The sequence below is a fragment of the Odontesthes bonariensis genome, chromosome 7 (assembly GCF_027942865.1).
Source record: "Odontesthes bonariensis isolate fOdoBon6 chromosome 7, fOdoBon6.hap1, whole genome shotgun sequence".
In the NCBI taxonomy this organism is placed as follows: Eukaryota; Metazoa; Chordata; class Actinopteri; order Atheriniformes; family Atherinopsidae; genus Odontesthes; species Odontesthes bonariensis.
This window is the reverse complement of record NC_134512.1, coordinates 38,312,997-38,326,041: the sequence shown is the minus strand read 5'-3', so window position 1 is coordinate 38,326,041 and position 13,045 is coordinate 38,312,997. Positions and strand designations below refer to the sequence as shown.

Genomic DNA, 13,045 nt, shown 5'->3' with positions numbered 1-13,045 from the left:
GCTTCCCTGGCACATTCGATCTGCAGGATCTTTTGAGGCTTTTAAATCCTCCTTAAAAACACACTTTTTCTCCCTGGCTTTTAATCATATTTAAGTAGACTCTTGGCTGATAACCTTGATTTGTTTTATATCTTTATTTTAATGTATTTTATTTTAACTTATTTTATTGCATTGTGTTTTAGTATCTATTGATTTTAACTGCTTGGAACGGTAGCATTATCTGAGTCACTTTTACCTTTAATGCAGCTTTTATCCTGTACAGCACTTTGGTCAACCTCGTTTTTTTTTTTTAAACGTGCTCTATAAATAAAGTTTGAGTTGAGTTGAGTTGTGGTAAAAACAGAAGCCATCTCCCTGTTTTTGGACCAGTTTGAGTCAGATTCATGACACCGCGACACCTTTCTGGGTCACGGTCTCCACATTAGGAACCACAGATGGTAGAAATGACTGCGGCGTTACGCACGCATCCGAGCATCAAAGTGTTTGTGTTGAGAAACTTCAGAAATCGATGTGAACGCTCTCTCTTACAGGCACACGCTGAGGTTTTGGAACGCTGCGTTTTTTGATGCCGTCGATTGTGAGAGGAAGAAGAGATCTCCGACTACGAGGTGAGTCTGAGCGAAACCCAGAGCTGTGCAGACTCTGATCAGTAAGTGAGTTGTTTCTGCCTGAGTAACAGTTTCAGATTCTGAAGTGATGCTGTTTCCTCTTTGTTTTCCTCTCTGTAAGCTGCTGTGTTCCTCCCTCTTTCTGCATGTTAACTTCAAACACTTTGTCTCCTTGTGCCTTGCTGCCGGGCAGTGGAGCGCAGGATGAAGAGAAAGACGAGAGGTCTGTTCTTCCTTTTGTCCACTGCCCTTAAAGAAACAGTCTTAAAAACCTTATCGAACCAGTAGAGAAGCTGGATGAAGGGCAAACGATGTGCCAACTCTGAACCAGGCAGGGAAATGTCTGCCGCTGCATGTTTATCAGGCTTAAAGAGATGATGAAACACCGTTTCAGAGACGTGGCTCTGCTGCCTCCATCCAGAGGCGGTCCTGGCTGAATTTACGCCCTGGGCAAGCCCCCCCCCCCAAAAAAAAAAGACTTACCCCCGGCACCAGCACAACAACATATTATATTATTTTATTATATATAATCTTAAATACAAAAAGATCCCACATGCAGCTTACAAAATGCCATGTCAATGTGTGTTAGAAGTTATTAAAGTTATTTAATTCAGCATATAGCTCATAACAATAAAAATAATCCACAGTCGGGACTTCTTGTTGTGTTGCAAACACAAACCAGACCAGGTTGCCTTTGGGTGAAATTAGCTGCATGACATGATGCCTCAATTCTAATTCTAGTTCAGCAAAACTAAAAATCAAACACAGTCGTGGCTAATAGCAACATGTTAGCAAGAGGCTAACAGATAGCCTATAGCCTACGTCACTGATAGAAATCTGCATCCCTTTATCTTCTGCCCGTTTCTCCTCTTCTTCTCTTTCTAAACTGGGCACCTGATGGCTTCTTTGGTCTTTCCCCATGATGATGATCCATGATGACTCCACATTATTACCTTTGCTTTTCCCATTAACGCCGTCCATTCACCCGCCAATCAACCGGGGGCACGTGACGTAAACACATTCACGTAGATGGCTGCACAGATTTTTATTTTTATTTTACATTTTTCACATAACCCAGTTAATTACATGAAGGTATATGGGTCTATGTTCATTTTAGGAATGAAATACAGTTTTTATTTGGACTGGAAGCAGTTTGTGTTTTTTTTTAATTTTTAAAAAAATATATAATTTGAGGGTGCTCGTGCACCCTGGGCAGTCGCCCACATCTCCCATAGCAAAAACCGGCCCTGCCTCCGTCAGTTTACGATGAGAAGTTACAAAACCATGTTATTCTGGGAAAAGATTCAGTGCATTATGTTCATATATATATTTTGTGCTGCTGTCACCTCTGATTTAGAACTAGTTATCATGTCATTATGTCACAGTAAAAAAAACTGCACCAGGTGTAGCAGGAGGGTAGAAAACAGGACCAACTACCCTCGGGTACTGATGAAGTTACCTACCCGAACGGAGGACATTAAACAAGAAGCAGAACCTCTAACGCCGTCCATCAACTTTATTTTGGAAAATAAAAATACCACAAACTGGCCCCTAAATACACAGATGGGATGTTCCAAGGTTTTAATTAGGAGATAAACAGTGAAGTCCTCATCACTAACATTCAGGTGATTCCTCTGAGAACAAAGGTTTCCTCACCTCTGTTCACTGTGCCTCACCTGAGGAGGCCCGACACGCACTTTGAAAACCTCTGAAGTGAAGAAATATGTCCGTGAGAAGTCACTGTTAATGTGGAAAAGATAGAGAAATCTGCAGTGAAAATCAGTGGAGTTTATGTGAGATGCACTTGAGTGAACAGTGAGACGACGGCCTGTAACGGAGACCTCAGGCTGGATGGTTTTGATGTGCTTGATGCACCTTTAAAGGGACAGTTCGCCTCTTCTGACATGAAGCTGTGTAACATCCCATATCAGCAACATCATTTCTGAACATCTTCTTACCCCCTGCTGCGTCCTGTGAGCAGAGTTCCAGCCTCGTTTTGGTGTTGATGAAGGTAGTCCGGCTAGTTGGCTGGGGTTTAAAAAATAAAGCGTTTTGCTTCTCAGAACAATATGCGTTCAACAGAGTAATACATTTGCATCACAAAATAGTTCTCCAGGAAAAAGTCAGACCTCACAATCTCTTGGCCCTATTTTCTCTCCCTTCATATCACTGCCTGCTGTGTAGACCGAAGAGAAGAAAGGAGGGAGAAATTAAATAATTCCATTCAGATGTAGCAAAAAGAAATGTTAAAGGTGACATATTGTGTAAAACTCCTTCTTCCTGTTCCTGGGAGCAGATATCAGGGCGTCTGAAGTCACCAGCAGGTGTAAAACTCCCCAAAAACACAACCCTGGTATTTATTTAGTTCCCCTTTGTTACTCATTTAATGAGCCGTTCTGATTTTCATTCTAAAAAGTTTTCATTCTTCATTTGCATCACAAAATGGTTCTCCAGGAAAAAGTCAGACCTCACAATCGCTTGGCACTATTTTCTCTCCCTTCGTATCACTGCCTGCTGCCGACAGCCGCGCCTGTTACGGTGTTTGCTGCTCGGTCTGCACAGCAGGCAGTGATACGAAGGGAGAGAAAATAGGGCCAAGCGATTGTGAGGTCTGACTTTTTCCTGGAGAATCATTTTGTGATGCAAATGTATTACTCTGTTGAACGCATATTGTTCTGAGAAGCAAAACGCTTTATTTTTTAAACCCCAGCCAACTAGCCGGACTACCTTCATCAACACCAAAACGAGGCTGGAACTCTGCTCACAGGACGCAGCAGGGGGTAAGAAGATGTTCAGAAATGATGTTGCTGATATGGGATGTCATACAGCTTCATGTCAAAAGAGGCGAACTATCCCTTTAATGGCAGGAGGAAAATATTCCACCTGGTTTTACCTGATTATAACTGGATTGTACGTTCTTTTCTGTACTCTGTTTGATATTCCTGTGCTCTTGGCATGCTGTCTGATGGCTGTTTTTGTCTCTCTCTGGAGTCGCACCCACAGTTAACGTCCTCGGCTTGTATCATGTCTGCAGTGGTGTTTATATCCAGAAGTCGCTCTCTGCTTCCTCACCGCATGTTCACAGCATCAATCTGCTTTCATGTTACATTCGGTCTCTGCCTCCATCTGCATGTTTCCTGCCTCTTTGTGGTCTTTGTCTGTTTCTGCTGCAGACTGATCGGCTCCAGTGAGGAACAGATGGAAATGCCCTCCATAAAGCAATTAAACAGTCACTGATCAGGTCTCTGACATGAGTTTACAGATCAGCTCCGTCTGATGATTAGATGAGTGAAGTTTACGTTGAAAGTGCTCTGAAACTAAATTCCACATCTCCGCTGGTTGGTGGAGGAAGATGAACTGTGAGGTTTTAATTCTGAGGAGACACAAAAATGGCAAAAGAAGAAGACAAAAACCCGAGAAAATCAAGAAAATTATCAGTTTAAAACACAAATGAACATAATAATAGATAATAAGAAAGGCATTGATCATTTATTAAGAGTGAATAACATCAGCTGGAGTAAATAAACTTATTTAAATAATGTCTGAATGACTTTTATTGGACTTCATGTTTATTTGATAATATATTTTTATTTGAAAATCTTTTTCTTCTAAACGCAGATTTTTTTTTAATGGTATTTTAGTTTATTCAGTGGTCACACAGAATCTGGACCCACGTTATGTTTGCATGATTAAATATTTCGTGTGGTTTTCAGATTTATAACCTCACTGTGGTGAATAAGTGAAAATGTGTCCTGATTTAACCGGCCAAGCTTCCCATTCGGGGGTCATTTTGGTTGTGAACTGCGGTCAGGATCGGCTGTTAAGGGTCCAGGTGGGTCCAGATGGGTCCAGTTGGTGGGTCCAGTTGGTGGGTCCAGTTGGTGGGTCCAGTTGGGTTCAGGTGGGTCCAGTTGGTGGGTCCAGGTGGGTCCAGTTGGGTTCAGGTGGGTTCAGTTGGTGGGTCCAGTTGGGTCCAGTTGGGTTCAGGTGGGTCCAGTTGGTGGGTCCAGGTGGGTCCAGTTGGGTTCAGGTGGGTTCAGTTGGTGGGTCCAGGTCGGTCCAGTTGGGTCCAGTTGGGTCCAGTTGGGTCCAATGGGGTCCAGTTGTTGGGTCCAGGTGAGTCCAGTTGTTGGGTCCAGTTGTTGGGTCCAGTTGGTGGGTCCAGTTGGGTTCAGGTGGGTCCAGTTGTTGGGTCCAGATGGGTCCAGCTGGGTCCAGGTCGGTCCAGGTGGGTCCAGTTGGGTCCAGTTGGGTTCAGTTGGTGGGTCCAGTTGGTGGGTCCAGTTGGGTTCAGGTGGGTTCAGTTGGTGGGTCCAGTTGGTGGGTCCAGTTGGGTTCAGGTGGGTTCAGTTGGTGGGTCCAGTTGGTGGGTCCAGTTGGGTCCAGTTGGGTCCAGTTGGGTTCAGTTGGGTTCAGTTGGTGGGTCCAGTTGGTGGGTCCAGGTCGGTCCAGTTGGGTCCAGTTGGGTCCAGTTGGGTCCAGGTGAGTCCAGTTGTTGGGTCCAGTTGGTGGGTCCAGGTGGGTTCACTTGGGTCCAGTTGGTGGGTCTAGGTGGGTTCAGTTTGTGGGTCCAGTTGGTGGGTCCAGTTGGGTTCAGGTGGGTCCAGGTCGGTCCAGTTGGGTCCAGTTGGGTCCAGTTGGGTCCAGATGGGTCCAGGTCGGTCCAGGTGGGTCCAGTTGGGTCCAGTTGTTGGGTCCAGATGGGTCCAGGTGGGTCCAGTTTGTGGGTCCAGTTTGTGGGTCCAGTTTGTGGGTCCAGTTTGTGGGTCCAGGTGGGTTCAGTTTGTGGGTCCAGTTTGTGGGTCCAGTTGGTGGGTCCAGGTCGGTCCAGGTGGGTCCAGCTGGGTCCAGTTGGGTTCAGTTGGGTCCAGTTGTTGGGTCCAGATGGGTCCAGGTGGGTCCAGTTGGGTCCAGTTGTTGGGTCCAGATTGGATCGATCAAACAAAAGTGTATCATGACACAACAACTCTGAGCTGAGAAATCTCGTCTGTTTGAGGTCAATCAGGCAGGAAAAGGTTGTAACGTATCTGTAAAGTGTTTGGAATCCACAGACGGCTGAGTGCAAGCAGACGAAGGCATTCAGGTAAACTTCTAACCAACAGCAGACCTCCTGATGTTTAAAGTGGGACTGAATCCTGCTCTGCTGTTTTCTATCAGGATGTAATGGAAGGACAAACGTCCACATCCCGTTCCGTCTGCACAGGAGTAACCCAAGGCTTGGTGCTTGGACCTCCTCCCTTTGGAGGACTTCCTTAGAGCCAGTTATTTGCTCGTATGACCTTTTGAATCACAATGTGCAGACGAGACTTAAAGGGACAGTTCGCCTCTTCTGACATGAAGCTGTGTAACATCCCATATCAGCAGCATCATTTCTGAACATCTTCTTCCCCCCTGCTGCGTCCTGTGAGCAGAGTTCCAGCCTCGTTTTGGTGTTGATGAAGGTAGTCCGGCTAGTTGGCTGGGGTTTAAAAAATAAAGCGTTTTGCTTCTCAGAACAATATGCGTTCAACAGAGTAATACATTTGCATCACAAAATGGTTCTCCAGGAAAAAGTCAGACCTCACAATCTCTTGGCCCTATTTTCTCTCCCTTCGTATCACTGCCTGCTGTGCAGACCGAAGCGCAGACCGAGCAGCAAACACGGGGTTTTCACCAGTGAAAGAAGGCTTTGAATTGATTTGATTGATTGAATAGATTTAGTTCTTGAAGCTTACAGCAGAGTTTCTGGCTGTTCTGAAGCTCGAATCTTTGGATAAAAGTGTGAAAGTCGCTCACCTGATAACTGACAGTATACACCAACACACACCCCACATTAAAGTGCAATAAATGCAAACTTTATGGTGAGTTCAGACATGAATCCTTTCCCGCTTGTTTTGCAGTGAAGTTTCCATCTGCTCGTGTTGAACTCTGATGATTCTTTGTGAATGAATCATTTGCTGTTTTGCTGCTCGTGGCTGATTGATGTGTTTTCCTAGCTTGTTTTTTTTTATTTACATAATGTTTGTGTTTTCTGTGTAATGGAATCTCATGATATGCCGTCGTGTATACAATGAGCAGATGCAGGGATGGATGTCATGGACAGACGGGGGTCTTTTTAACCTCAAAAAGCAACAAAAATTGGCAATGATTGTCCAACAGTTTGAGGCTTTTAATTTAGCTCCAAAAAGACGGCTCTGGACTCTGATTTTCTGTCTCGACACCCACCCCTGATCTGTCATTGTGGGCGAGCTGAAGGGCGAACGGCATCCGAGGCTGACTGCAGCTGTCTCTGTGCTGCAGGGAGAAGTGGTGTCATATGACGCCGGAGGAGAGGGACAACAGCTCCAGAATCGATGAGAACATCGCGTTCGGCCAGCTCGGGTAAGGCTCCGCACGTTATCTATAACATACCACGTCTTTATATATATATATTTACATCTATAACGTACCACGTCTTTATATATATTTATATATATTTACATCTATAACACACCACATCTTTATTTATATATATTTACATCTATAACGTACCACGTCTTTATATATATTTATATATATTTACATCTATAACGCACCACATCTTTATTCATATTTATATATATTTACATCTATAACGCACCACATCTTTATTCATATTTATATATATTTACATCTATAACGCCCCACATCTTTATTCATATTTATATATATTTACATCCATAACACCCCACATCTTTATATATATGTATATATATTTACATCTATAACGCACCACATCTTTATTCATATTTATATATATTTACATCTATAACGCACCACATCTTTATTCATATTTATATATATTTACATCTATAACGCCCCACATCTTTATTCATATTTATATATATTTACATCTATAACGCCCAACATCTTTATATATATTTATATATATTTACATCCATAACGCACCACATCTTTATTCATATTTACATATATTTACATCTATAACGCCCCACATCTTTATATATATTTATATATATTTACATCTATAAAGCACCACATCTTTATTCATATTTATATATATTTACATCCATAACGCACCACATCTTTATTCATATTTATATATATTTACATCTATAAAGCACCACATCTTTATTCATATTTATATATATTTACGTATATAAAGCACCACATCTTTATTCATATTTATATATATTTACATCCATAACGCACCACATCTATATTCATATTTATATATATTTACATCCATAACACCCCACATCTTTATATATATTTATATATATTTACATCTATAACGCCCCACATCTTTATTCATATTTATATATATTTACATCTATAACGCCCAACATCTTTATATATATTTATATATATTTACATCCATAACGCACCACATCTTTATTCATATTTATATATATTTACATCTATAACGCCCAACATCTTTATATATATTTATATATATTTACATCCATAACGCACCACATCTTTATTCATATTTATATATATTTACATCTATAAAGCACCACATCTTTATTCATATTTATATATATTTACGTATATAAAGCATCACATCTATATTCATATTTATATATATTTACATCTATAACACCCCACATCTTTATCCATATTTATATATATTTACATCTATAACACCCCACATATTTATTCATATTTATATATATTTACATGTATAACACCCCACATATTTATTCATATTTATATATATTTACATCTATAACACCCCACATATTTATTCATATTTATATATATTTACATCTATAACACCCCACATATTTATTCATATTTATATATATTTACATCTATAACACCCCACATATTTATTCATATTTATATATATTTACATCTATAACACACCCTATATTTCATTAAAGCAGAGAAAACAACGAAAAAAGAACATTTCAGAAAACTCTGTCACATCATTTTATTCAGTAATAATTTAAATAAAACACAATTAAATTAATCCTGATAAATCACTAGAAAAACAGAAAGATGAATCATTTATATTTTACTTTTAAAACAAAAATATTCTATAATTAATAAAAAAACTGAAGACTGTGCTTCGTTGTTTCCTCTTGCTTTGTCCAGTATTGTTTTTCCCTCCTCTGGGCCACCGTAGTTTTGAGCTTGTTTGGTGACAAACTGAAATCAAACTGAGTTTACGGAGAAACATTTTTCAGTTATTAAGAATTTTCTGTACAGTTTTCTGTAAACTTGGCCTGTAAATGTGTTAAAACAGCTTTCAGCCTCAGCTGAGTTTAAAACGCTGCTGTGTGCTTTCAGGACGTTCACTCATAACATGCTGGCGTTCGGTCTCAGCAAGAAGCTCTGCAACGACTTCCTGAAGAAGCAGGCGGTCATCGGGAACCTGAACGAAGGTAAAGCTTTAAAGGGAGTATTAAAACATAACTCTGGAAGAGTGCAAGAATTTCCTACCTGAACATGTTACTGAACCACTTGATGCTCCTGTTACGAGGGATGAAATTCAACCTGCTGACTTAAAGCTCCCCGTTAAGTGAAAACCAGGTCAACCCCCCCCCCATGAAGCTGGTGATACAGAAGAAAGACTGTGGCTGTGTTCGAAACCGCATACTTCTCCTACTACTCATACTAACTTTTTGAGTTAGTATGCGAGTTTGAGTAAGCAGAAGTTCCCGGATGCGTACTAGATTCTCTGAAATGTTGGGTATGCATCATGAGGTTACTACTCATACTCAAACTACCCAAGATGCAACGTAACGTGACGTCGCCGATCGTCATTTCCTGTCAAAACGGCAGTTTCAAGCTAGCTACAAGGAGGGTAGGTTCACTTCCTGTTTTCAAAACAAAAGCACCGATTGTATGGTAATGGCTTTCCCTATGATAAAAGGCAACGGGTATTTTATTTTGTGAAAATAACCGGAAGTGCGCTGCTCACTGCGGCTAGCTTTAGTAGCGCCAAATTCGTGGGAACAAAATTGTAAACAGCCGGTATTTTGTCAGGTTTTCAACACGTTGGGGATCTAAACGACTACTTTCTCACCTGAAAATGTTTCAAATGTTGCTAAAGTTTACAGAGTTTAGAGCTTAAGAGAAATCAGCTTCAGGCCGGCTGATTTCGGCTCGGGCAGGAGCGAAATGCATTGTGGGTAAACGCTCCGCATACTGTCTGATCGATCAGTACAATACTACATACTTCCACACATTAAGCAGAGGAAGAGTAACTCCATCTTCTGTTTCTGATTGGCTCAGCATCTCAGCAGCTCTTTTTTTTTTTTTGTAAATATGTTTTATTGAATTTCTGGAAATTTTTATCCACAAGAATACAGCACATGTACACATTATTTCCATTTACAGTCATTTCCAAACAGGGTACAATGTTCATCAGTTACATTGGACAGTTGAGTTCACCCTATCCTTCTTACCCCCACCCCCCCCATAGGGCTACAGGTTCCCAAACACACTCAATTTACTTAAGCAACCAAATGAAAACTAGAAAAGTAAAAGGAAACAACCAGGAAAATAAATAAATACATACAAACCTGAAATAATAGATAGAAGGGGGAAAGTTCCACCAATACAAAAGTTCAAGTCTACTCACTATCAAGGGGTTCTTGTAAGGAGTCATAATAATCAAGAAAGGGCCTCCACACCTTGAGAAATGATCGGGAGGATCCTTTAAGGCGAGACACGGCAGGCAAAAACAGTGATTTCATGCAGTGGTCAATTTTTAGATTTTGGGCCAGTCTACTCCTTCAATATGTGTTATTTCAAAACATAAATTAAAATTTTTATTTCATCACATTTTGTTTACTTGCGGCAGTGCGTTTCGCCCAAATTTACTAAAATGAATTTCCCTATTTAAATCTTTAAATGCAGTTTTCTCAAAATCAGTTTTTTGTATTTTTCCAGTATCAATATCTCAGCCTATGGAGCACCTACTAACACCAAACTTTCCAGTTATACACTTAGCAGTATTCTGCAGATATTTACAGAAGGATTTGTTGATAAATCATTCCTGGCCTGATTTATGTGACATTATAATCAAAAAATATGGCGAAAATTGATGTTTTTTAGGCTATGGACAGTATATTTTGATTTCCTAGGGAATGAAAGCAGATATCCTGAAATCCCTCGGTAATTTCTTTTCATTTTGTGTGTAAACAAAATGAAAAAAGAATTTTGCACCTGGCTTTATCATATGTTCAGATCTAGCTTCTGCAAACATATGCAAATATGTTCATATTTAATGACCTTTTGCGTAATTAAACATACAAATTTCTAAAACTTGTAATACATTTTTTTTTCATACTTGTATAAGTAATCAACTGAGAAGTTTCATGGTGATATCTATTATTTTAAAATATTACCCTATTCACCTGTAGTGTCTCGCCTTAAAGGATAAGACCGTTTTTTTGACATTGGGCCCTTGATTTCACATTATAACATGATGTTCTACTCACCCCTGCTTGTTGTTGAACATTTGGAGCTGTTCCGAAGATATTCGCGAGGCGTCTGGCTGCTCTCTTGAGATATTCGGCCATGAAACGGTTTCCTATGGGCAAGCTTATACAGGCACAAACTATGCTGTTTATAATTTATTAATTACTCTACACTAGCACTGATAACGTGGAGGTGCGTCGCTTACTTAAAAAAATCCGGGTTACTAATTTTGAATTTTAGCCGAATGAATAAATAGGCAGCAGGTCTGTGGGCTGTCTGTGGCAGTAGCACGACGATGACGTCAGTAACACCCACTTTACGACAAAAAAATCAAAATTACAATAACCCGGATTTTTTTAAGTAAGCGACGCACCTCCACGTTATCAGTGCTAGTGTACAGTAATTAATAAATGATAAACAGCATAGTTTGTGCCTGTATAAGCTTGCCCATAGGAAACCGTTTCATGGCCGAATATCTCAAGAGAGCAGCCAGACGCCTCTCGAATATCTTCGGAACAGCTCCAAATGTTCAACAACAAGCAGGGGTGAGTAGAACATCATGCTATAATGTGAAATCAAGGGCCCAATGTCAAAAAACCGGTCTTATCCTTTAAGTGTGTACTTGATTTTTTTCTAACTTTAAGAAGAACATGATGTCTTTGACCCGGTGAGAAAAGGATGGAGGTGTGTGCTGCTTCCATTTCAAAAGAATCAAGCGTCTTGCAAGCAGTGAAAGCTATGACAACACAAGCTTTAGTCGGCTCCACATTTCAGCATCCCAGCAGCTCTTTGACGATAAAAAAACGACGTGTGTGTTTTTATCTCTGCAGAACAGTTCAAGCTCCTGAGCGACCACATAGAGAAAATGGCGGCAGAGTGATTTCTGAGGGTGACGGACGCATCGACGGTTTCCCTCCGGCTCCCCGACGCTCCTCTCTGATTGGATGTTGTTGCTGTACCTGTGTGCTGAACCGTGTCGTCGCCGTAGGAACCTCCGTCTCTGATACGAGCAATAACGCATCGCCATCATCGCCTCCGTCCCAGAACCCGGACACGAGTGAAAAACCCGGATAAAGTGCTGTTTATTCTGTTTTTATTCCCATCCAGTGATGCATGCGTGCCAGTAGGAGTTTGTCGTGCTGTTTTCTGGTGTAATCGAACATTAAACCTCAAACTTTACTGCATTTAAACAACATATTCCTCCCAGCAGGAACTGGCTGTCGAACACAAAGATTTACACCAAACCTGACGCCACATGTTTGCTTAATCTGGCCAAAAAGGGAACGATAGAAGGAGAAGTGACGTCGCCGAGCTGTGGGACTCAGTCCCATTACAGCCTGCATACATCAACCGTTCAGAGATGCTGATTTTTATTGTTTTATCATGAACATGTGAGTCTCGTCGTCCCCTGAAAGTGCCTTCCATGGAAGTGACCGTCCTCTGGCGTCCGTCGCCCCCCCGCTCTGACAGGTGATCACAGGCGACTTGGTTTGTGTTTCCTCTGACGCGTCCTGCAGTCCGTGTTGGGCTGTAAACCGACAGCGCAGGTGTGGCCTGCTTCCTGCTGCACCTGCAAACTGCACGGAAGGTTTTCTGTGCCATCAGAGTTTGAATACGAATTTCTAATAAAGAATTTCTTACAGCATCAAAAACAGACTTTGAATTTGAAAAACCAACAGTGTAAAAAAAAAACAATTTCTAAAAACAAAAATTCAGTGGAAAAAGAACCAGACTCAACATCCGGGTAAATAAGGAAGCAATCGATCCCTGTTCTCAATTCATCCAACGGCAGCCAATCAGGTTACGCTCCATTGGACAGATCAGCTCAATACATATTATTAATATCTATTACTCTAATTTTTATCTACTGAATTTTTTGAAGGTGAATTTTTTTTCCATTCTTTTTTTTTAAGTTGAATTTTTTTCCACTGAATTTTTTTAAGTTGAATTTTTTTCCACTGAATTTTTTGAAGGTGAATTTTTTTCCACTGAATTTTTTGAAGGTGAATTTTTTTACCACTGAATTTTTTGAAGGTGAATTT

At 40.7% G+C, this 13,045-nt stretch overlaps 1 protein-coding gene across 2 annotated transcripts in view; it reads left to right on the top strand.

The window, feature by feature from the left end:
* Positions 1-12,982, top strand: part of kiaa0513 (KIAA0513 ortholog) — a 49,311-nt gene extending 36,329 nt beyond the window's left edge. Inside the window, exons 9-13 of one of the 2 annotated variants that reach the window (XM_075470754.1) lie at positions 531-608; positions 802-831; positions 6,888-6,968; positions 8,865-8,959; positions 11,834-12,982. In XM_075470754.1, coding sequence (XP_075326869.1) covers positions 531-608; positions 802-831; positions 6,888-6,968; positions 8,865-8,959; positions 11,834-11,883 — 334 coding nt within the window. In that variant the 3' untranslated portion in view covers positions 11,884-12,982. The remainder of the gene's footprint in view (positions 1-530; positions 609-801; positions 832-6,887; positions 6,969-8,864; positions 8,960-11,833) is intronic. The other variant, XM_075470755.1, reaches the window with a different exon arrangement.
* Positions 12,983-13,045: the final 63 nt, after the last annotated feature.